The sequence below is a fragment of the Eubalaena glacialis genome, chromosome 16, assembly GCF_028564815.1.
Source record: "Eubalaena glacialis isolate mEubGla1 chromosome 16, mEubGla1.1.hap2.+ XY, whole genome shotgun sequence".
NCBI lineage: Eukaryota > Metazoa > Chordata > Mammalia > Artiodactyla > Balaenidae > Eubalaena > Eubalaena glacialis.
Window position 1 is genome coordinate 87,019,618 of NC_083731.1, and position 24,402 is coordinate 87,044,019.

General features: G+C 44.9%; 1 protein-coding gene across 1 annotated transcript in view; it reads right to left on the reverse strand.

Annotated features, from left to right (window-relative positions):
* LOC133076429 (phospholipid-transporting ATPase IB) overlaps positions 1-20,801 on the reverse strand; it is a 457,024-nt gene extending 436,223 nt beyond the window's left edge. Inside the window, exon 1 of the mRNA XM_061170962.1 lies at positions 20,665-20,801. Within this exon, the coding sequence (XP_061026945.1) occupies positions 20,665-20,765 (101 nt within the window). The 5' untranslated portion in view covers positions 20,766-20,801. The remainder of the gene's footprint in view (positions 1-20,664) is intronic.
* Between the last annotated feature and the right edge of the window lie 3,601 nt (positions 20,802-24,402).

Sequence of the window (24,402 nt, forward strand, 5' to 3'; positions counted from 1 at the left end):
CACCTTCTCTGCAAGCTTTTCTCTATTCACGTCTACCCAGCGCACAATCATTTCAACTGCGTGTGTGAGTATGAGTGTGGGTGGGGGTGAGGGGTAGGGGAAGGGGAGCAGGGAAAGCAATTCTCTCTCCTCTGACCGTTGAGCTCTAGGTTGGCCACATCAAATAAGTATTCCCTTAACCCACTGTGCTTGCCTTGCAGGTGGAGAGCCCAGAGCACACCTCAGACCAGCGGCACAGCGCCCTCTGCTGGCCGGTCGTCACCGCAGTGTTTCTGCCAGGTAGACCTCACTGCCCCATCCAGTCTGAGCCAGACCACGGTCCTCAGTCGTTCTCCAACAGAAGCTTCAATTCACCCCATGTTCAAAGGGTTCAAGTCCGGGGGGGAGGCGGGGGAGGGGAACAAAACGCGCCAACCAGGAAGCTTGAGCTGTGAGCTCAGATCAAGGTCCGCACAACATGAAACTGTGCTAGAACGTGGCTACAGGAAGCAGGAAAGTGATGGCAAGAAATAAAAATACGGTGGGACGCACATATGGCCACCTTACCTTGGATAAAGGAGGCAAGGATATACAATGGAGAAAAGACAGCCTCTTCAATAAATGGTGCTGGGAAAACTGGACAGCTACGTGTAAAAGAATGAAATTAGAACACTCCCTAACACCATACACAAAAATAAACTCACAATGGATTAAAGACCTAAATGTAAGGCCAGACACTGTAAAACTCTTAGAGGAAAACATAGGCAGAACACTCTGTGACATAAATCACAGAAAGATCCTTTCTGACCCACCTCCTAGAGAAATGGAAATAAAAACAAAAATATACAAATGGGACCTAATGAAACTTAAAAGCTTTTGCACAGCAAAGGAAACCATAAACAAGATAAAAAGACAACTCTCAGAATGGGAGAAAATATTTGCAAACGAAGCAACGGACAAAGGATTAATCTCCAAAATATACAAGCAGCTCAGCCAGTTCAATATCAAAAAAAACAAACAACCCAATCCAAAAATGGGCAGAAGACCTAAATAGACATTTCTCCAAAGAAGATATACAGATTGCCAGCAAACACATGAAAGGATGCTCAACATCACTAATCATTAGAGAAATGCAAATCAAAACTACAGTGAGGTATCACCTCACTCGGGTCAGAATGGCCATCATCAAAAAATCTACAAACAATAAATGCTGGAGAGGGTGTGCAGAAAATGGAAGCCTCTTGCACTGTTGGTGGAAATGTAAATTGATACAGCCACTATGGAGTACAGTATGGAGGTTCCTTAAAAAACTAAAAATAGAATTACCATATGACCCAGCAATCCCACTACTGGGCATATACCCTGAGAAAACCATAATTCAAAAAGAGACATGTACCACAATGTTCACTGCAGCTCTATTTACAATAGCCAGGACATGGAAGCAACTAAGTGTCCATCAACAGATGAATAGATAAAGAAAATGTGGCACATATATACAATGGAATATTACTCAGCCATAAAAAAAAAACGAAACTGAGTTATTTGTATTGAGGTGGATGGACCTAGAGTCTGTCATACAGAGTAAAGTAAGTCAGAAAGAGAAAAACAAATACCGTATGCTAACACATATATATGGATTCTAAAAAAAATGGTTCTTATGAACCTAGGGGCAGGACAGGAATAAAGACAGATGTAGAGAATGGACTTGAGGACACGGGGAGGGGGAAGGGTAAGCTGGGACGAAGTGAGAGAGTGGCATTGACATATATGCACTACCAAATGTAAACTAGATAGCTAGTGGGAAGCAGCCGCATAGCACAGGGAGATCAGCTCGGTGCTTTGTGACCACCTAGAGGGATGGGATAGGGAGGGGTGGGAGGGAGACGCAAGAGGGAGGAGATATGGAGATATATGTATATGTATAGCTGATTTAGTTTGTTATAAAGCAGAAACTAACACACCACTGCAAAGCAATTATACTCCAATAAAGATGTTAAAAAAAAATAGGGTGGGAGACAAGGGACCCCAGCCTCCATCCTCGCTTCCAGGTCTCACATTCTCTCTCTCTCTCTCTCTCTCAGCCCTCCATCAACCTTTGCAAAAGCAAATCCCATCACTTCTTAAAACCAAGTCAAACCTCTCGTCAACGTCTTAACCACTGGGCAATCCTGAGGTCATGAGACACTCTGGCCTTTTCTGAACTAAGAGGAGGGGGGAACCACCCTCCAGGGAGGAGGAGGAGGCTGACGACGGGACCATTCTCCGCTCCCCGTTCCTGTCTCGTTTACCCAGATCCGATCCTTGTAGTCCATACGAACAACACGCCAGGACAGCGGGGCTCACACGCTGTCGGGGAGGGAGATGCCAGCCAAGGAGAGAGCTGAGCAAACACCCAGCTCGGGTCAGGAAGGGGGATCCTGCACGGATGGAGGTGACGCTGGGACAAGACGACAGTCATCTCAGGGACACCACCTAGCAAAGAGCCGCCAGGGGACATGAAGGGCAGGGGGAGCTCACAAGTGAAGCCCAAGGACGTTGCTGTGACAAAGGAAACCACCGGAGCATCACACTTACTCGCTGCTGGATGGATGTGGATGGAAGGTGTCCGAAAGAATAAATGGGAAGATAGTGGTGACTGTGTTTGCAAACAGTTATAAAAATGTCAGAAGCTTCAATTCACTTTTTATCCTTCTGTTTTCAGTTTTTTAAACAGAGATGAAGGTCCTGTGACTATCAGAAAAGCAAAGCTCTTCTAAAAACCCACAGGTACCAGGGTCCCTGCCCCTCCAAAAGCGAAAACAAAGAAACAGAACACAGGCTGCGTCCCCTCGTCTCCCCTCTCGCCATACCTGCCGCCTCCCTCACCGTCTCTGCCAAACCAGCCTCCATACCTTCTCTGCTGCGGCAGCGGTTTGGCTCCCAGGAAACCTAATAAAATATTTATGCGTGTTTCAGTCCTCTGCAGTGGCGGGAAGGTCAAAGCCCCCCCACCAGGCACAAAGCCCCCCTCGGAACGGTCTGCAGCACACACAGAAGTCACTGCGGCCAATCCAGGCTGATCTCTCTACTTCACTGGGGTTTTTCGTTTCCCCAAAGGTTTAAAAAACACTAACACGTGTTACTCAAGGAAGCAAAGCCCAGCGGGCCCTCCACTGCGGTGCAGTGACCCGCATGTGGCTCCCTGGGTTCTCTGGGCCACAGCGGGGGTCAGCTCCCTCCCCCAACCACCAGGTCGCTGCTCCTGTCCCTCCCCCCTCCTCTAACTATCCCCCCACCAGCCTCCCTCCTTCCCTCTGAAGCTGTGCCCCTCCCCCTGCCGTGGGGAGAACAGGACTTGATTCACCTTGACCCCCCAGCTTACTAACTGCTCCTTGGGCCTCAGCCCTTCCCATCCTCTTAGGAAGGGATGGTTCTCCTGTCCGCGTCCAAGTCCACGGGCTGCCCCTTAACCCCGGGCACCTCCACCAGGCTCTCGTACCATCTGACGGTCCGATACCTCAGCCTTTCCCCCGCCTTCACTGCTGACCCCTCAACCTTTAAACATGCTCACGACTCTTCCTGGCAAGATCTATTTTTATATAAAATCGCGCCCGAGCGTCTCCCCTTCACCAGCCTCTCTCTCTTCATTGACTTATCTCTGTGGAAGGGTCCCTACCCACCTCCCTCCTCAAAGGGCCGTCCTTGGCTTCTCTACCCTCCTCCCTGGGTACCATGTCCCCTCCTTCGCTGAGGGGCCCTTAGACAGGACCCTCTTGTTCAACATTCCCAAGCGCCTTGTCCGCTCACTTCCGTATCTCACATCGCCACCAGTGTGTGCACGGTCACCAAATCCACCTCCAGCCTTGACCTCTACCACAAGCCCTCCCTGGACCAATATCTTTACCTCTGGATACACCTGCCTGCCCATCCCAGACTTGCAAGGTCAGTGCGGTCCAAACCGATGGCTCCGCCTCCCGTTTCCCATTTGGTTAGTGATTCTATGATGGGTGCCAGCAACCACGCCCAGGAGTCCAGAAAAAAGCAAGCAAAAATAGGAGATGAAACAAGTGACAACAGAGAGGTCAAGCGCCCCCAGTGAACAGAAGAAGGGGGTGGAATTCTGTGGGGATTCTGTTACTTAGAAAAACTAAGAACAAGTTCACGAGCAACAACACAGAAGTGAACAAAAAGAAAGCAAAGGCTGTACTATTACATCAAAATCAAGTCTAAGGCCAAAACAACGAATAAGCATAAGGCCAAAATACTAATTGGAGCCATGCCACCACCAGCATGGTAAATTCTATGTATTAAGTCACACAGCACAATGCATGTCAAGCAAAAATCAGGAGCGAGTTGACCCAAAAATCTGTGGTGGCCTGGTAACAGCATTAGTCTCCTAACTGGATGGGTGAGAACACAGAAGAATGTAATGTAAAACTCTGGAGCCTACAGAGAATCTGTTTCCTCCCAAATGCAGAGGGAGACCTGAGCAAATCTCTCACTCTTAGTCGCAGGGAACGAAGCAACAGGGAATCCATGACACAGTCACAGACCACCTGCAACACCTGCCAACGGGCAAGAGAAACAGGTCCCGCCTGCCTCAAGCGCTAAGGACAGCAGGCGTGGGAGCTGCAACAGGAACTGGTCAACAGGTCAACTGAACCTGTTCCCCCAAGCCAGGCCACGGGCTCAGGATACAGTCACCACAGGATTTCACAGCCAGAACAGACCTTGAAAGATCTACTTCGAGCCCCTCATTTTACACAAGAGGAAACCTAGGCCCGGAAGACGGGATGCTATGGCCAAATACAGCTGCACAGGTGCAGGAGAAGATGCAGCCCATGGTCAAGGGCAGCTTGAGACCCAGGACGATGGTCGAGGGGCAGCTTGCATCCGGTGTGTCACAGACCCAGAGAAGACTGCGTTTTAATAGTCCCCTCCTCTGTGTGGCAAAATTACATTCAGTAACAATCATGAAACTAAAACATATAAAATTGACCAGGAAACAGCAAACACTGCCTTTATTAAGTTTTATCTAATCATGCCAATAAATACTAAAATTACAGTACAAGAAAAAGCACAACTATCTGTTCAATCATTTTTATATTTACATAACAGTTTGAATTTTGATCCTTTGGTTATAGGCTGCTACAACATTTACGTCAATAATTGTCAAGTAACTCATAGGTGAAATTTAACAAAACCAAAACATCTGTAAAAAATATAATTTAGACAACTACTGAATCATACCACTAATGTTAGCTTTTTATTTTCTGGATTTGGTCTCCAATTTGCAAACAATGAATAATTATGAAAACGTTTCAATTTTAAGATTTTTATTAAATCTAGTCTGTGTGCACTGGGGGCCAGAGGGTTACCTGGAACTGCTCCTAATTCCCATGTCGAATATAACATGTATTTAAAAGTAATAAAGGGCTTCCCTGGTGGCGCAGTGGTTGAGAATCTGCCTGCTAATGCAGGGGACGCGGGTTCGAGCCCTGGTCCGGGAAGATCCCACATGCCGCGGAGCAACTGGGCCCGTGAGCCACAACTACTGAGCCTGCGCGTCTGGAGCCTGTGCTCCGCAACAAGAGAGGCCGCGATAGTGAGAGGCCCGCGCACCGCGATGAAGAGTGGCCCCCGCTTGCCACAACTAGAGAAAGCCCTCGCACAGAAACGAAGGCCCAACACAGCTAAAAATAAATAAAATAAATAAATTTTTTTTTAAAAAAGTAATAAAAATGCGCTAGTTTGAAGCATGTATGTGTATATATTTTACTGCCGACACTGCAGACCAATGCTGGTGCACAAGGACAAGGCACAGCGGACAGACTTTTAGTCGGTTTTACTGTTTGCACCTCGGGCAGATGGCTCCTTGGTCCTCCACAAACCGTGGGGTTCAGGTGAGTTACGTAGCTTTTTCTTGCAAGTTTCCTCACCTGTGAATTGGGGATTCCAGCTCCACCTCGCCCACACCTCCCTTCCGGCCTCTCCTTAGGGGTGCAGGCTCAGATGTGGGAGCCTGGCCCCCTCACCTGGGTGCAGTCGGTACCGCAAGGTGAGCCTAACAGGAAGGTGCCGTGGTAGTGAAAGCTACACACGGCACGACCCGGGAAGAACACACCAGAAGGCTGCTCTAAGTCTTCCGCTCCTGGAATACCTCTTCTAAGAGGCTGAGGGTGGGAGCCAGAAAGCAGAGGGGAACTAGCTGACCCAGGCCTGGATAACACATGTGGTCCCTAAGTCATCACCTGCACCCAAACCCATCCAAAAAACTAAAGCAAAATGGGAAAAGAGACAAGTCACCAATGCCTTGCTTTTCCATCACATCCCCAATGGCAGCTCAGTGACTGGTGTGTACCAGAGACTAAAAATAAATTTGTCAAATGAACACATTTTAAACTTCAGCTGATAGAAATGACTAAGGATGCCAGCTATCACATTAAATCCCAAAGGCACCTGCATTTAAGGATACACATCAATCTGTTAAGTCTGAAGAACTGACATTAAAAGCATTTAACTCAGCGCCCCCCTTTCAGGAGTACTTTGTATATAAAAGCAAAACATCAAAAGCACACAATATAAATTTCTGAGGCTTAAGTAACTGCTTTGGGGGTTCGGTTCTGTTCAATAAGCAATTAAGTAGGAAGGGAAATCTTAGAACATGTGAAGCCAATTCCTATTTTCTGTTCAGTTCTGACCTTCACCTGTGGAAGAAAGTCATTCAGCAAAGCCTTTCTGCTTCCAACTGGTCAGGACCGGTGGTGGGTGCCGGGGAGATGGCTAGATAAAGCAGACAGACTTCACCATCAAGGATGATACAGCAGAGCTGGAGGGTCAGGCATAAAAATAGATGTGATACAACCCAACCGGCTAAGTCCCCAACAGAAAAGTCAGTGCAGTGCTGCGGGGCTGGGAATGGGCTGGACTGCCAAGGGGGTGGGAGATGTGAGACAAGAAGGGCACTCTTCTTAAGAGATGTGGGACCCTCCTGTGTAAACCATAATGGAAAAGTATATATACATGTATAACTGAGTCACTTTGCTGTACGGCAGAAATTAACACATTGTAAATCAACTATACTTCAATAATGTATTTTTAAAAAGAGAGATGTGAGACCCAAATCTTAAAAGACCGAAAGGCTTCAGCAAGGAAGGAGAAAGCACTCCAGGGAAAGCGCGTGATTAAAGGCCCAGGGAGCACCTCGCTGCAGCCAGAACACAGGATGAGAAGGAACGGGGTGATGGACCGGGAATCCAAGGGTAGAATGAGCACAGCCGTGCATACCTTACTGAAGACAAAACACAAGTAGCAATGGTCCCTGGACAAAGAATCCCAGAGCCTTCACTGTTCTAGAACAATAACCACCTGGAAGGGAAATGGTTGAGGGGTAGGGGTCACCGTAACAAGTGGAGAAAGAGAGCCTGAAACAGGGCAGGAGAAACCACCTGCTTGACAAGGCAGGTCTGCTGAAAGCCCATGCCCAATCCCTCCAAGCCTCTTCCCCAGCCTTCAGTTCTCCATCCTGGTCCAGGAATATCCCAGCTCTCCCAGGACCATCAGGGGAAAATGGGTAAAGTCGACGGGAGAAATAGGGAAGAAAAAAAATCATTTGAGTTTCCTTTAAACTTTTATACCTATTTTGAAAAATGGTGCTTTTTTGTACCATGGTACACAGCAAGACATAAGATCAAGCACGGAAGAATCAAAGGATGGAGACACCATAAAAACAATGACAGCTTGATAGAGTCCTGAAACTCCCTACAACGGTGGAGAATTACTATTTCAAAGGGCAGCAAGACGATTACATGAGGCGTCTGGAGTAGACAGATTCAGAGAGACAGGAAATAGAACAGTGGGGGTCAGGGGGAGGGTGGGTGGGTAGGTTAGCGGGATAGAAAGTCTTAGTTTGGGAAGATGAAGAGTCCTGGAGATTGTTTGCACCATGATGTGAGCGTACTTGACCCTACTGAACCGTATACTTAAAATAATGAGGATGGTAAATTTTATGTCACGTGTATTTAGCACAATTAAAAAGAAAAAAGGGAAAGAAAAAAGCGATAGGCCTACATGACATATTATGAAGGACCGGAGAGGCAATATCCATGGTGCATCACGTTCTGGACATTTTCACATTTGGAGCCTCATTTAACATCACAAGAAACCTTCAAGGAAATGTGCTTCCCATCTGACAAATGAGGAAATGCAGCCTCAGGGAAATTACTGGCACAGGTCATTCAGCCAGAAATCAGGAGAGCCAAGACCTATACACCAGATTTGCTTTGCCCATTTTACTTCACTTTGATTGCCTTCCCTCCTCTGGCTATTCAAAAACAAAAAAAACAAAAAAGTTTATACTGCTAGTTTTTTCTGTTACTATTTTTCCAATAAGTACTTAGTGATTTAAAATTCTCTGTGATAACCTCAGGCAAACACTAAAATTAATCTTAAAAATCAGGTTTAAGCAAAACGAAAATGTTTGTGTTTGTTCCTTACATCCACTCAGCCTACTCAATGTGCACATTATTTTTTAATCTCTACTAACACAACACCAAACCTGTTTTTTGTTGTTGTTGTTGTTTTGTTGTTTTTTTAACTCAAGTGATTATATACAAAGTTTAGTGGAAAGTTATTGCCAAACATACTATCTAAAATGCAAATGACGGGAACATCAAAATTCATAAGGCACTCAGCCAGGCACTGTTTACAGTGTTTTCTGCATATTAATTCACTAATTATGCATATTAATTAATTAATCCTCACAATAATCCCGTGACATACGCACTGCAGGACGGGTGACAATAAGGACCACCTTCAACAAAATCACCACGTGCTAGTTTCCAACAGATATCAGAGCCCCACCCCAGACCAAATAAACAGATTTTTCTTATGCAATGTAAGGTTTTTTTAAAAAATGATCTATATATCCTGGTCTCCCCAACCATGTGACAGGAAATGGGAAGCACGATATGGCCTGCGGAGTGCAAGCGTGAAGTGAAGATCGGCACTGATGCTGTTTTGCAAAGATTCCACAAAAATGCACTTGATCATTTATGGGCTACATCAACCTGGCAAAAAGGTTTTAGAGACAATTCACTTTTTTTTTTTTTAAATTTTACTGAAGTATACTTGATTTACAATGTTAATTTCTGCTGAACAGCAAAGTGATTCAGTTATACATATATGTTGATATATTCTTTTTCATATTCTTTTCTATTATGGTTTGTCATAGGATACTGAATACAGTTCTCTGTGCTGTACAGTAGGACCTTGTTGTTTATCCATTCTATATATAATAGTTTGCATCTGCTAACCCCAAACTCCCCATCCATCTCTCCCTGACCCCCTGCCCCCTCAGTCAGCAACTATCTTCAAAGTCTTACTAAGCAGAGAACATATCTCAGACGTTACAACAAAGCTCTATCACTCAACTACTGCTCTATTCATTACGTTATAAACATTATTATTCCATGGACATATGTGGACACATTTTTAGGCCGTTCTAATTTTTTAAATACCCGATGTATTTCAAAAAGTAAACAGCATATGAGTTTCTCAAAAAGCCTAGACATTCTTACTGTATTCATTTTTTCTAATTGTAGTATCTCAAAATATCAAAATTCATGAGGTCCCTTAGCCCAACAGTTCAAAAGAACATGCGATGCATAACTGATTTATCTTCAGCTGCTAGGTGAGAAAACATATTTGGCTGTGAAGAACATTAACATCTGCGAACTATTTATATAGAAAGTATTATGATTTAAAACCTAACTGAGGGTTTCTCTGGTGGCGCAGTGGTTGAGAATCTGCCTGCCAATGCAGGGGACACGGGTTCGAGCCTTGGTCTGGGAAGATCCCACATGCCGCGGAGCAACTAGGCCCGTGAGCCACAACTACTGAGCCTGCGTGTCTGGAGCCTGTGCTCCGCAACAAGAGAGGCCGCGAGAGTGAGAGGCCCGCGCACCGCGATGAAGAGTGGCCCCCGCTCGCCGCAACTAGGGAAAGCCCTCGCACAGAAACGAAGACCCAACACAGTCAAAAATAAATAAATAAATAAATAAAAATTTAAAAAATAAATAAATAAAACCTAACTGAGCTAACTTTCTTATAAAGCAATCCACTATTCCCAAATCCTTAAACATCATGGGTTGGTTTCTATAAAACACTTATTTTAGTCCATAGCAAACACCAGCACTGTATTAAAAATAGCTTCTTGTCTAGGTAAGCGTATGACATGTGAAAAAAATTTTTGCAGCACTGTATTGTGCCCATGAACCATCCAAAGAAAGTTACTATCAAATGGACCGCAAATCTCAAAATACATGGTCCTCAGAAACCGGAATTAGAAACATGAAAAAATGGTCAGTAACTGATGAACAACATGAAGCTTTCTCAACATGCCCTCAGAGTTTAATATGAGCATGTAGTTTTGGAGTTTTCAGGTACAGTTTTAAGGGCAAAAAATATCATAGATAACTCCTCCAACCCTCAATGGAGACAGATGTTCCTTTGTAGGCAAATGAATTATAAGCATTAAGTGAGCATTTCGGGCGTGTGTGTGTGTGTATGTATGTGTGTACATGTGTGTGTGCGCACGCAGACATTTACACAGAATGGAGGAAGGAGACTGGTAAAGACATCAGAAGGAATCTCCCATGATGTTTTCTTTGGCCTTGGAGTTTCCCAACTTCATAATATTGACAATACTGGGCTTATAAACATGGTTGACCCATGTCAAGACCTCCATACAGAGAATAACTACGTATATACATGCACACACACTCTCTCCTGTCCTTAAAATTATTTCTCCTGCAACATCTAAGGAAACATAGTGAACAAAACTTTACTGAAATCCTAGTGGCAGCTGGCCAGCAAAACAGTAACACAGAGAAGTCAATGTTTCTGTTTGCCCTTTTGCCACAGTCATTTATGAGGTAATTCAATTTATTCTGATCTATCAACCCTAGAATGATTAATGATTTGTAAAGGTAACATGAAACATTAACAGGAGGCAGTTTTAAAAGAGATGAAATACTGGGGAAGTAAGTATGACACTACTCAGCCAATAGCCTTAGTGTTTTCAAATAAAGAGCTCTATTTTTAAATTGTCAGAGCTTGGTAACACATTTCATATGCTAGACAATACTTTTGAAACCTCCACTCTTTACAGGAGCAGAAATAAAGGAGTCATTTTTTGATTAGATAATTTAAGGAATATTCCTTTATATAACTGCATCAGCCAGAAGGGTCCCGGAAACAAAGTAACGCTGTCACCTGCCCCTTTAAAAGCCTTCCTCTCTGCAGCTAACTCACCTCCAGGAGCCTGGCTTTTCTCGGCACCTCAGGCATCATCCACATCGCTTCTGGAAAGGCACACACATGGCTGGTAGACCTTCTGCCCTTCGCACGTGCCTCCCCCATGCCTGAATGCCCTCCCGACGTGAGCCACTACTCACCTCCAACCCAGCTCACTGGTCACCTACCGTCAGCTTCACCCACTCTGCCACTGGCCTGCCCTGCAAAGCCATGATCCACGCCCAGCCCCGGAGCATCACTCTTGACAGTCGGGGCTGACGTGCTTCCCTAGCACAGACCAGCGCAGGCTTGGAAATGGTGCTCCAGCCTCCTTACTGTCATGGGTCTCAGGGCTGCTGAGGCCTAAGGTCAAGGTCAGACTGGGTCGGACCAGACAGGTTTTCTCCAAGGAAAAGCATCTAGAGCAGGTGCTTCCACCCTGGGGTGTAGGAGAAAGGTATCAGAGCTTATATGTACATGTATCTCCAAAAAGTTAGCTTCAATAACCTTTACTGAATGCCCCAAGACCCTCTGTAACACAGCTGAAGGAGAAGCTCCCTAACAGTGGGGGTTGGGGGATGCTGTGGACTGAACTGTGTCCCCTGAAAATCCCTATGTTGAAGCCCTAACCCCACCCCCATCCCCCGTGATGGTATTGGAGATGGGGCCTTTGGGAGGTGATTAAGTTGAGATAGGGTCATGAGGGTGGGGCCCCCATGATGGCATTAGTGCCCTCACAGGAAGGGATACCACACAGCTTGGTCTCTCTCTCTCTCTCCTCACCATGTGAGAAGGTGGCGGTCTGCAAGCCAGGAAGAGGGTCCTCACCAGAAATTGACCATGCTGGCACCCTCATCTTGGACTTCCAGCCTCTAGAACTGTGAGAAAATGCATCTCTGTTGTTTAAACCCCCAGTCTATGGTATTTTGTCCTGGCGGCTTAAGTGACTAAGGGAGCAACAGAGGTGCCCTCCCCTGGCCGTTCTCTCGGCTTATTACTGCATGTTTCAGTGTCTGCGTCCAGCTAGGCGCACTTGTCATTAACTTATCAACTAGACTAACTCTCCCAAAAAGAACAAGTGGCTTCAGAATCATGCAATGGGCTTCCCTGGTGGCGCAGTGGATATGAATCCGGCTGCCAATGCAGGGGACACGAGTTCGAGCCCTGGTCCGGGAAGATCCCACATGCCGCGGAGCAACTCCCGTGCGCCACAACTACTGAGCCTGCATTCTGGAGCCCGCGTGCCACAACTACTGAGCCCACGAGCCACAACTACTGAAGCCCGCATGCCTAGAGCCCGTGCTCCACAACAACAGAAGCCACCACAATGAGAAGACCACGCACCACAACGAAGAGTAGCCCCCGCTCACCGCAACTAGAGAAAGCCTGCTCACAGCAAAGAAGACCTAACACAGCAGCCAAAAAAAAAAAAAAAAAACAAGAATCATGCAATGAAGCAAACCGCGGATTGAAAATAATAAACTAATGACAAGCAAATAAACAGTACAATTGGCACCTTTAGGAAATAAAAGCTCTTCAAAATCATTTTTCCAGGTTAAATGTTAGAATAATTTAATTAAATCTGATAAATCAGCCGAAAATACTCAAAAATCAAGAAAGTTACCAACAATGTGGATTGACATCCATAACTCTTAACTGAGAATCTTGGTAAATACGTATTGGGTCTTCAGATAATGATAGTTAAATAGATATATTCCAGGTTCATGGTAAAAAGTTTTACTGATGGGACATGTGATCAAAAAAGTCTGGAGACCACTGATGTGGCTGTAGAGCTTATGTGACAGAGCGAGGCCCTCTCCCCAGCTGTCAGCTTGTCTCAGGCAGGTCTGAAAGCCCCAGCCAGCCAAACCTCTCCAGGAGCCTATGGAGAACAAATACTGAAGATACAGAGAATAATCCCTCTGAAGGACCAATCACAACATCCCAAACTCAACCCCAAATCCTTTCCTAACTACATCTAATTAAAAAAATAGGTAAGGGTATCTAAAAGCCTACAGTTTGAGTTGTGAAAAGCTAGCGTTCATTTAGGAGAAAAGGGCGGATCAGCATTTAGATGATCAAAGCCAACCTCATGGATTTCAGGAAATTTCTTTGTAAAACCTCCCTCCCTCCCAACAATGGTCAGACCTCCCCTTTTGTTCTCGTGAAGCATTGTCCCTCTTGAAAGGGTTGCTGATTAGCATTTCTGAGTAAGCTTCTGCTGTCTGTTGAGTGACTCAGCCAGAAGTAGCAGAATGAACACTTAGACGCTACTTTCTAGATAACTACACAAAAGCTCACATGACTGAACTCTGACTGCAGAATTTTCTGCAGGCCACGATTCTACTTTTTCAACTTCGACACAACTAGATCGGACGTTTGCAAACAGACCCTAGTGATGCCAGCTAAGGGGATGCTGTCTTCCCATCTGAACGGCACCGTGGGTATGTGAAGATACTGGTCCAGTCTCCCCTGACCACCCCCCCTTCAAACACACATCTGTCCCCGGTAAGGACCCAACATTGCCCAAAGCATCCAACAGAAAGACAAGAGTCGAGCATTTAGTTCCTACTCTCCCAGATACTTCTGGTTTTTAGTGTATTTTTACTTTGAGATAAGTTGATACTCACAGAAGAGTCGCAAACATAGTACAGAGTTGCCATAAACCTTCACCCAGGCCCCCCACAAAGTCAGTATCTCCTATCACCTTAGAATCATGATCAAAACTAATTTAATGACATTGGCACAATACTACCCCAACTACAGAGTTCAAAGTTCACCAGTGTTACATATATACAATGGAATACTACTCAGCCGTGAAAAAGAACAAAATAATGCCATTTGCAGCAACACAGTTGCAAGTAGACACTATCATACTAAGTGAAGTCAGTCAGAAAGAGAAAGACAAATATCATATGATATCACTTATATGTGGAATCTAAAATACGACACCAACGAACTTATCTACGAAACAGACGCAGACTCACAGACATAGAGAACAGACTTGTGGTTGCCAAGGGGGAGGGGAGTGGCGGAGGGATGGATTGGGAGTTTGGGATCAGCAGATGCAAACTATTATGTAGAGAATGGATAAACAACAAGGTCCTACTGTATATATAGCACAGGGAATTATATTCAATAACCATCATGGAAAAGAATATGAAAAAGAAGATATATATGTGTATAACTGAATCACTTTGCTGGACAGCAGCAATTAACACAACATTGTAAATCAACTATACTTCAATTTTAAAAATAAGTTCAGTGTTTCCTCCAATGTACCTTTTCTGTTCCAAGATCTGATTTAGAACTGATACTGCGTGTAGCTGTCACATCGCCCTAGTCGTCTCCAATTCTGGTTAATTTTAACTTGTGTTTTTCACAAATCCTGATGCTTAATTCTTTTTATCAGTAAGAGTCAGAAGCGCTCAAGTTCACAGAAGATAGACAGTAAGAGTTAAACAGAATCTGGGACTTGGGGAGGGGAAAATAAGTGACTGGCTAGAACTCAAACCCAACACCTTTGCCTGTTTTTATAAATGGGAACGGCACAGACACTTCTTTAGTCAAATTCAAAATCTGCACCAGATCTACCCATACAAGGGTCAACTTGATAAAGCAATCACCCGTCCAAGTCGGTTCTCCTAGACATTTGCTGTTTCCTTAGAAATATCAAATACAAAACTGGCTCAAGGCTGACATGCTTTTGTTTCTAAAAATACTACATTTCAAGAAAGCTCAAGCGTTTCATAGCTACCTGAAATAAACAGTGCCAAAGGCCCCCGATTTGAAGGCTTTTATCTGCAGAATGCCTCAAAAGGTGCCTCCAGCGGTGCAAACCTGATAAGCGTTCTAATTACAAGCATCTTCTATGGCCTTACTTGCTACTGTCATGTATAAAAGTAAGGATTCTTGATGTGCTGTGACATTCATGTTCAGAAAATATAGGATAGGAGTGCTTGGTTTGGAGATTAACCAAGTATATGCCTTGAAATTAAAAACAGCTAATGCTAACTATGTGAAGAGATTATATGTTAATTAGCTTGACTGTAGTATTTCGCTATGTGTATCAAACCATCATGTTGTATGCCTTAAGAACATACAAGTTTTATTCAAAATATAAACAGATCAATAAAAAACAGCATAAATGGAAGAAAATCTTGAGGCCGTTTTAAAGTAGGTAAATGGAATACTTTCAACATAATCAACTATTCTTGATAAGGATTTTATATACCTTTACCTTTGCCAAACTTGACAAGGATGACTCTCACATGAGATCTATAAACCTTGGTTTTTAATACAACGATCTGTACGTGAATCAAAAGGAAGTTACGATTGTTACCAGTATCTTGGTATGGTTTCTCTGTTAAACTATAAGCACCTTAAGTGTGATGACCAGATCCTACCTAAATTCTGCAGCTTTAGCCGTTTATAGAGAGAATCGCTCATCCTCGCAGCCCCCTCCATGATCTTAGATCTGGTACCATATACAACATTCACCACCGCTATTCGGGTACAAACTGCTTTTGAAGATGATTTTGTTCTCTTCACTCCTTAAAAGAAAAATATCTTCTTAGGCATCAGGATCCCAGCCTAATATTATGAAACTGTGATGCTATTAAACCTACCACCCAGTGCTCAATTCTCCTTTCTATAAAGGAGAAATTCTATTCCAAACTTATCCTGACAAAATCAGCAAAATATTCATATGAAGCAATTTTCTCTTAAGGCAAACCAACTTTAAGCAATGCAATAGCTTGACAAAGCTCGAGTTATTGCTTTAATGAAGATTTTCGCCAGCTTAAACTCCCACCTGAAATGAATGACTCATTCAAAGCTGAGTGTCTGTAAACATTCCTAACTTGCTTTGAAGGCCTCATTTCACATGAGATGAGAAAACGTTTGACAGCCTTGAAACTCACTGTTTTAAATGGCATGCTCGACAGTCACATAAAAAGAATGCACTTGCCTGATCTTGATGACATAAATATTGCCCATTCCTTTGATCAGGAAATCATTTCAAGGTATTTTCCGGAAGAAAAATTGTACAACTTGAAACATTTTTTAAAATTTAGATACACAAAATTAATTATTCGCCACCAGATTCCACTAAATAGCAAGCTTTCTATAAGCTTTTAATATTTAACTTAAAATGCTTAAAGGGAAATGGTATCATTCATACGTCCAGAACAGGAAAATCTACAGAGATAGAAAGTAGATTAGTGGTTGCTTCAGGCCAGGGAGGAGGGGATGGGGATATGTCAGCTAAGGGGTACAGAGTTTCTTCTAGAAGTGATAAAATGTACAACCATCACCACAACTTTAGAACAACCCTGAATATACTAAAAGCCGCTGAACTGTATCCTTTAGATGGGTGAATTATATGGTATGTGAATTATTTCTCAATAAAGCTGTTAAATTTTAAAGGAGATGTGATTGTACACTTGATAAAAAAGGAATCTTGTCAAGTAGACATATATACAATCTTTCATGTGTAGATGTAATAACTACACTGTAAAATCTACTCATTGCTGGATGATTGAAGACAGTTACTGTCTTCACAGTTAAGGTCCTAGAAGATCAATGCCTAGGAGAAAAGACCATGTTCTATTTCTCTATGATTATGATAATCCAAATTCATTGGCTTCAATAATGGAAAACTTCAACATACCACAGCTTCAGATCAAACACTGGTGTTATCTGCAGTGTCAAGAACAAGGTTTAGAGAGACATTCACTGACATGGCACAAACCCTCCCAGAATTTCAAGGAATTGCTTGGAATTTGAGTCACCATGTCTGGCATTCCCCTGGGGCTGCCAAAGCCACAGTCAACCCTGGCAGTGACCTTCTCACTCCCACTCGCCTGGTGGAGCCTCCTTCTTGGATGGACACACCAGTCCAAACGTTAACCCCGGACCATCCATCGCTGCCCTGAATTGTACCATGCTGCCCCTCACCAACCTCCCCAAACACCCAGCCACCACATCCCACCTTGGCAAACTCCAATCCTTTCCGTGAAGTCAAAACACCAGTTGCCCATGAAGGCAGTCACAGAGCAACTGCCACCATCATGAGGTTCCAAGCCAGAGAGGGCTTCGGGTGGGGAAGGTAAGTGCGAGAGCTCGGTTCCAGGGAGGGCCAGCCTACGGAGGTGCAGGGCATCAGATACACCAGACACCCCCCACTCCACGGATCAGCATGAACCCCATCTGTCCCATGTGGTCCCTTCTTTTCAAAAGCCTCAGTTTAGATGCAAGCTATCTGGGATCAACACTCCATGCCCCAACTTCCAGGAAAAACCATTAATGTTTTCACAAGAAAAACTATATTAAGAAAAATAAATCCTTTATCAACTCCCTTTTATGAAAATATTCCTTTGAGTAGCTTTATCAACTTTCAACAAACAGTCATGACCAAGACAAAAAGCCTTATTTTTTTAAAAGTCAATATTTTATAAAACGATTTCAGCGATATTCAAGTGCTGAAACAAACATTGTTCAACATTTTGTAAAATCCTTAAACTATGAGCCAAGAAGCTTTAAAATCAATTCTTTAATGAACTACGAGTCACATTACCATTAGTAATTCCTAATTAAATATACAGTGGAGGTAATGTGAATATTGGAAGACCATTTTCTAGAACAGCAGGCACCATACTTTAATTTCTTAGAGCCTATTCAGTATATTCTGAAACCTATGCTCACAGTATAAGCCATGAACTCAGAAACTGTATGAATTGTAAGATTTAACATATTTAACTAATTCAATTATACACTCACATACAAGACTTTAAATGGAATGGTTTGTGTCTACCTACTTTATTCCTAGCCAACCCACGGTATACTCCCACTTAGCCCTCCCCCACCCCCAAAAAAGTACAAATGAAACTGTGTAACAGGCAGCCGCTGGAAATCTCTTTGATTAATAATAAAAATCAGTTTCAAAAGTCAATGTGAGTCTTCAGATATAGAGAACAAACTTATGGTTACCAAAAAGGAGGGGTGGGGGGAGGGCTAAATTAGGAGTTAGGGGAGGGATAAATTAGTAGTGTTTTATACACCACTATATATAAAACAGATCCAACAAGGACCTACAGTATAGCACAGGGAACTATATTCAATATCTTGTAATAACCTATAATGGAAAAGAGTCTGAAAAAGGATTTATATATATATGTGTGTATAACTGAATCACTTTGCTGTACACCGGAAACTAACACAACATTGTACATAAACTACACTCCAATAAAAAATAAATAAATTTTAAAAATTTTAAAGTCAATGTGAGTCTTAATTACAGAACAGGTTGTGAGGCCCCACTACCAAGGCTTTTAAAAATCTTCACCTTCCATGGGAACTAGAGAATTCAGACAAAAAACAAAGACCCCTATTTCATTCTCCCAGCTTTAAGGATGCACAAATGGATACCGAAATTAATAGGAACTAAGCAAAAATACTACTTGAAAATATCTTAAGGTCAGACACGAGAAAGTCTAAGGAAATGGAACTACAATGTCAGTGCCAGATTGCAGATGGTTTAAGTATATTTCACAGAGTTGTGTATCCATCACCCCAATGAAACCCCATGTACATTACAGTCATTCCTCTTGTCCCAACCTACTCCTCAGCCCTAGAAGCCACTAATCTTATGTTTCCATAGATTCGCCTCTTCTGGGTATTTCATATAAATACAATCATACAGGAGGCCTATTACTGGCTTCTCCTAGCATAATGTGTTCAAAGTTAATTCATGTTGCAGAATTGCATTCTTTTTTCTGGCCAAATGATATTCCACTGTATGGATGTACCACAGTTTATTTACTCATTTGTCAGTCGACCGACATTTGGACTTTTTCCACTTTTGCCTACTATCATAATGCTGCTAGGGACTTTTATACCAGTTTTTGTGCAGACATACGTCTTCATTTCTCTTGGGTATATACACCTCGAATTGCTGGATCATATGTAACTTTACATTTAACCTTTTAAGAAACTGCCAAACTGTTTTCCAAAGCAGCTACACCATTTTTCATTCCCATCAGCAATGTAGGATGGTTCCAATTTCTCCACATCCTCGCCAACACCTGCTACTGTCTTTTTGATTAGAGCTATCCTAGTGGGTGAAGCGGGAACTCGTGCTTGAGGCTCTGTATCTTAAACCAAGCCCACTCATCCTTGAATTCGGTCTCAGCTATTCTTCCAAGCTACACGCTTAAGTATTAAATAGGCCCCAACGGTCATTCTTAAAACCCAAAATAGAGCCAGGATAATCTAACACTCTTTTAATAGATGAAAGTGTCACTTCTGCATAGTATATGCACCATTATTTTATCCCAAATCCTATCAAGCTACAATAATGTCCAACAGCCAGGCCTTTCTGAATAAAGATGTCAGGCTAAGCTCAAGTGCTACGGCTGCAGAGGAACACTTAACACATAACAAAGCTTTAGTCAGCGCTTTCACAAAGGAGCCCTGGCCTGGAATTCAGGTTTGTCAATAATCTGTATGTAACCTGACCAATCACTTACCTCTCTACACCTGAGCATGGTGTTCTGAGCCACTCACAGAACTACATTCTCTGAAGCCACTCCCAGAGATAAAGTTGTCTAAGCCTGAAAGTTTAATGAAATTTGCAAACATGCTAACTCACATGCCTAAAAGATCTAGCTTTGCACAGCAGAAAGACTTTGGGTTTAGTAGTCAGGCAGGCTAGGTTCTATTTCCAGCTATGCCATTTAGTAGCTAAATGACCATATTTAACATCCTTCTCTGTCAGTCTCCTCGTCTGAAGGTAAGACTGTCTTCTTCAAGAGATTCTGAGGTTTTATAAAGCCAGTGTAGCTAAAGCATCCAAGAGACTGGCCGGCAAAAAGCAGACATTTAAATGTTAGCGTCCATCCATCTTCCCGCTAACTCTGGGCAAAGTTTCCCAGCAAATAAAGCCCTCTTAACAAATGTCCTGGGCATTGAGAGCTGAATGCGAGTTCTTGTGACCTGAGGGATTCCATTATAAAGCGCTTCTCCACATTACAGTCGGTAAATTGTTAAGGAGAGCTATCAGTTGGCTTAAAACAGGACTGGGGAATTCTTGGAAGGGCACTCAGGGATGCAGAGACAAGAAACCTCATTTTTGCCAGGGACGGAAGCCTAAAAAGGTCCTCCGGGCTCACAGCCAGCCTGAGCGCAGAACCAACGCAAAGGAGAGAAAGGTACGAGCTCTATTCCCATGACCCGATTGGAAACGCGGGTGTAGACTGCCAGGCTTGAGGGGGAGGGGAGGGGAGGGGGCTGGCGACAGCAGAGAGGGGCGGGGGGCTGGCCAGGTGCGTGCAAAAGCCCAGGAGAGGAAGCCGAGCCCCATCCCAGCTGTGAATTAACCGCTTCCTGCGACTCTCGGCTGCCGCCTCCTACCTGATCTGGTTGTCACGGAATTTGTTGAGATGCGGTTGGTTGAGGTAAATGGTGCGGGCTGGTGCGTCCAGCAGGTCCCCAACAGACGTGGCCCGGGACATCTCATCATCTGCCTTCTTGTAGCCCGAAGAAGAACGAACAGGTCCTGCGGAGAAGAGGCGCGGTCAGAAAGCAGAACACAAAGAAGTCACGCCCGGCACAGGCAGCAGCACGGGCGGGCGGGCGGGCGGGGACCAGCTGGAAAGGATGCTCCGGGCGACGCGCCGCAGCTGTACCTCGGCGGCCCCTGGAGACGCGCGCATCTTGTCGGCTCCGCCCCACCCCGCCCGCGCTGGTCTCCAGCGCGGAGGAGCCTCTCCCGGGGGTGGGAACCTCGCCCCTCCCCCTCCCTCCCCTCCCCCTCCCTCCCCTGACCCCTCCCCTGCCAGCCGGGCCTGGGCGCGGGGAGCGCAGGCCCCGCGGGGGTGGGGAGGGGCGCACCCCTGCAGGTAGGGCCACGTGGGCCGAGCGGACGCGGGGAGCAGAGGCCAGAGCCTCCCCTCCCCGGGGCGAGCTCCCCCTCCAGGCCCAGGCACTGAATTCCGGAGCTAGGCTTTCCCTGCTTCTTTGCGCTGAGGAACGGAGAGACACAGCAAGGGGGTGTGCCCTGCATTCGGCCTCCAGAGAGGATGGTGGAAGACACCTCTATGCTCCAGAATGAAATTCCAGACCGTCCGTGCAGAGGGCTGGTCCCCTGGTTTCTGGAACAAACCAGCAGCTTTTCTCCCCCGACGCGCCTGGCGACCTGAGAGCAGAATCCCGCCCATCCCCGCTCGCGCGCGCGACGTGAGCCTTCATCCAGGGCTTCTGTAGTTAAGACCCAAGCCAGTCTATCTCCTTAAGATGCGATTTCAGTCCTAGAGCCGAGCCTCTCTTGGGCGAAAGCTCCCCATAACCTTCACTTGAGGAGGGGTTGGCAAGGACAACGATGACACACCCAATATGTCTGCCCAGGTGTGCACCCCTCCACACACACACACACACACACACACACACACCCCTCCAAATACAAGACAGGGTCCCTCACTGGACGGGGCCACCCATCTCGCGATTTGACCTTGGGGGTGGGGGTGGGGCCCTGATGTCAAGGCCCACAGAAAAATAAGTGCCCTACAGATGACAGAGTCTTCCCTGCTTTTCCTTAAATTGCATCTGCCCTAATAGCTGCCGCACTTTCCACCTATAAAAGAAACAGGTGTTGCATGTAACTTCGGAAACGGGCATCTCACTTCAGTAAACAGCCACTTCATAGCTACAAAGCATGTTCAGAAACATTTTGAAAGAGACAGCTTTGGCTATGGAAGTATGTCATCTTTTTTAAAGTGGTTAGAATCCTATTAGAATCCTCATCCTAAGAAGAGGACACCCAAATGTAAAACTGGGTACTGAGAGCTGCTGTGGTCTCAGTACAGGACCCCAGCCTCAGACCCTGCCCTCCAGCCCCCGCTCTCCGGGGTCCCCCTGCTCTGCCTCCGCTTATCCACAGGGGCAGCAGAGGGCAGCAGGTTCTTCGAGACTGGCTGGCCCGGGAGCCGCCAGAGTAGGCTGGTTTTAAAGCATTTGCTGATTTAAGGCCGACCGGATATTTTTTAAAGGAGCCTAAATGAAAGTGCTGCTTTCCTCTCTGCTCACTCATCCCACTTTGTCCTCCTCCACAGCCTTATCATCATTACCTGACACTATTTATTTATGGTCTGTCTTCCCAAGTCCAAGAGCAAAAGCTCCAGGGCAGCAGAGACATGTTCTGTTCAATGCAGTGACCTCAGTGCCCAGAACGGTGCCTGGTACACGGCGGGCACTCATATTTGCTGGCTGAATAAGTCCGTTTTACTTCAGTCTTATAAAAGGTCTACTTGAATCCTCCAGGCAGGGATGCAGTGATTTGCACCGAGGGCTCAGACCTGTGACCCTACTGTGGGCAAAACGGTTCACTGCCAGGTGGTCTTTGCTCAGTGGCTCTCAACCCTGGCTGCACATCATCACCGAGAAAGCACTCAAAATTAACTAGTTCCTGGGGCCAACCTTTACCAATTCTGACTCTTTTCTTTTTAAAGCTCTTCAAGGGACACAAATGGGCAGTCATAACTGAGAATCCCTTGTAAGAGGCAGCCAAGAACACAAACAAAAAAGAGCTGGCTCCCGCTCTCAAAAATGTTAACCAGTACAACCATGGTTACCAGTGCACCAGCATCTATGACCAAGTGACCAAAAGGGGGCTTGAAGGTGCGAACGGGGTCAGAGGTCAGCAGCCTCTTTGTGCCAAGGGTGGGGAGCTGGTCAGAACAGAGTGTGAGGGCAGATCTCGGAGTCTTAACGTCTGGGTCAGGTTTACAGTCAGAGAGGGGAGAACATTGTGGGGAAGGACAAGAAGAACTTAGACAAAGACCCAGTAGACAAAATGCACTGGGGACCAATTGGAAAAAACAAAAACCAGCACCGAGGATCCAAATTGGAAGACAGAAAGGAAGCTCAGAAAAAAATAGTCTGTGGCCAGACTGTGGATGATTTAAACGCTAGGGGAAGAAACTTGAACTTCATCCTGAAGGTCAGATGAACCACAGAAGGTTTCTAAGCAGGAGAGAAATGCACCTGGCAGTGACTTAACAAGCAAAAGCAGAAAAAGGGGAGAATTTGGAGGTAAGGCAGGAAATTAACTCTACAATCTAGAAGCAAGAGGATAAAAGCATGAATTAAATGGAGAATGGGAAAAAAGATGGACATGAGAAACATCTCAAAAGAAAATTCTGCACGACTTCTTTTGGATGAAATGTATGGAACAGAAAAAAGAAGCATTGGATGATTGGGATTTGAAGAGGAGACTGGGGCCAAAAAAAAGCATCACTGACAGAAATAAGAATGGAAACAAGTTTGCCCAAACAAGAATTTCAATGTTGGATAATAAATATTAGGGTGAAAAAATTATTGACACAAACAATTAGTGATAACAGAACTAAGTGAAATATGTCCCAAGTACGTAGCATGCACCAGGCCAGCTCGTCTTTCTATACGACAGTAGGGCCAAATCTGGAATTTTATTTTAAGTAGAAATATAGTCTCCCTCACCCCACCCCCAAGACTCAGATAACTTTCTTCTGCCTCGGAGGCCTCATCTTGACCCAATCCTCCTTTGGAGAAAAACGTTAATATTTTCAAAATAACACAATTTGTTGAAAATGTCTTGCCTAAGGAAAATACTGTACCATATATAGCAAAGCACTTTATGACTAAGGTTTCAAATTCAGACTCATGAGATGAATCCTGAGTTAACGCACTTTGAAAATACCACCGTACAAAATCAGAGTGTATGTTTACAACTCTCCCACGTACATAAGCCCAGTGTCAGCAGACAGAGGCAAGTCAGGAAACACCTACGGAGAAAGAAGCCGCCGAAGTAAAAGGAAAGAAGAGACCCAGATGAGCACAGTGCAACACAGACCGAAAAGCTGTCAGCCGAGACCATGCGGGCAGGGGTTTTGTCTATTTCTCGGCTCCACCCCGTCATCCTGAGTAACGCCCAGCACACAGGAGGCGGCCTATAAGTACATGTCAGCTGGATACACAAAGGGCTGACGTGGCGTGTGCCTTCTGAAGAGGCCCACCCCGCCCAGCCCGGAGCCAAGGACCGCTCCCTGGTCCGGTAACCTGACCCCTCTCCTCCTGGCTCCAGGACAGGGAGCCCAGCAGGCAGGTCTGTGTCTT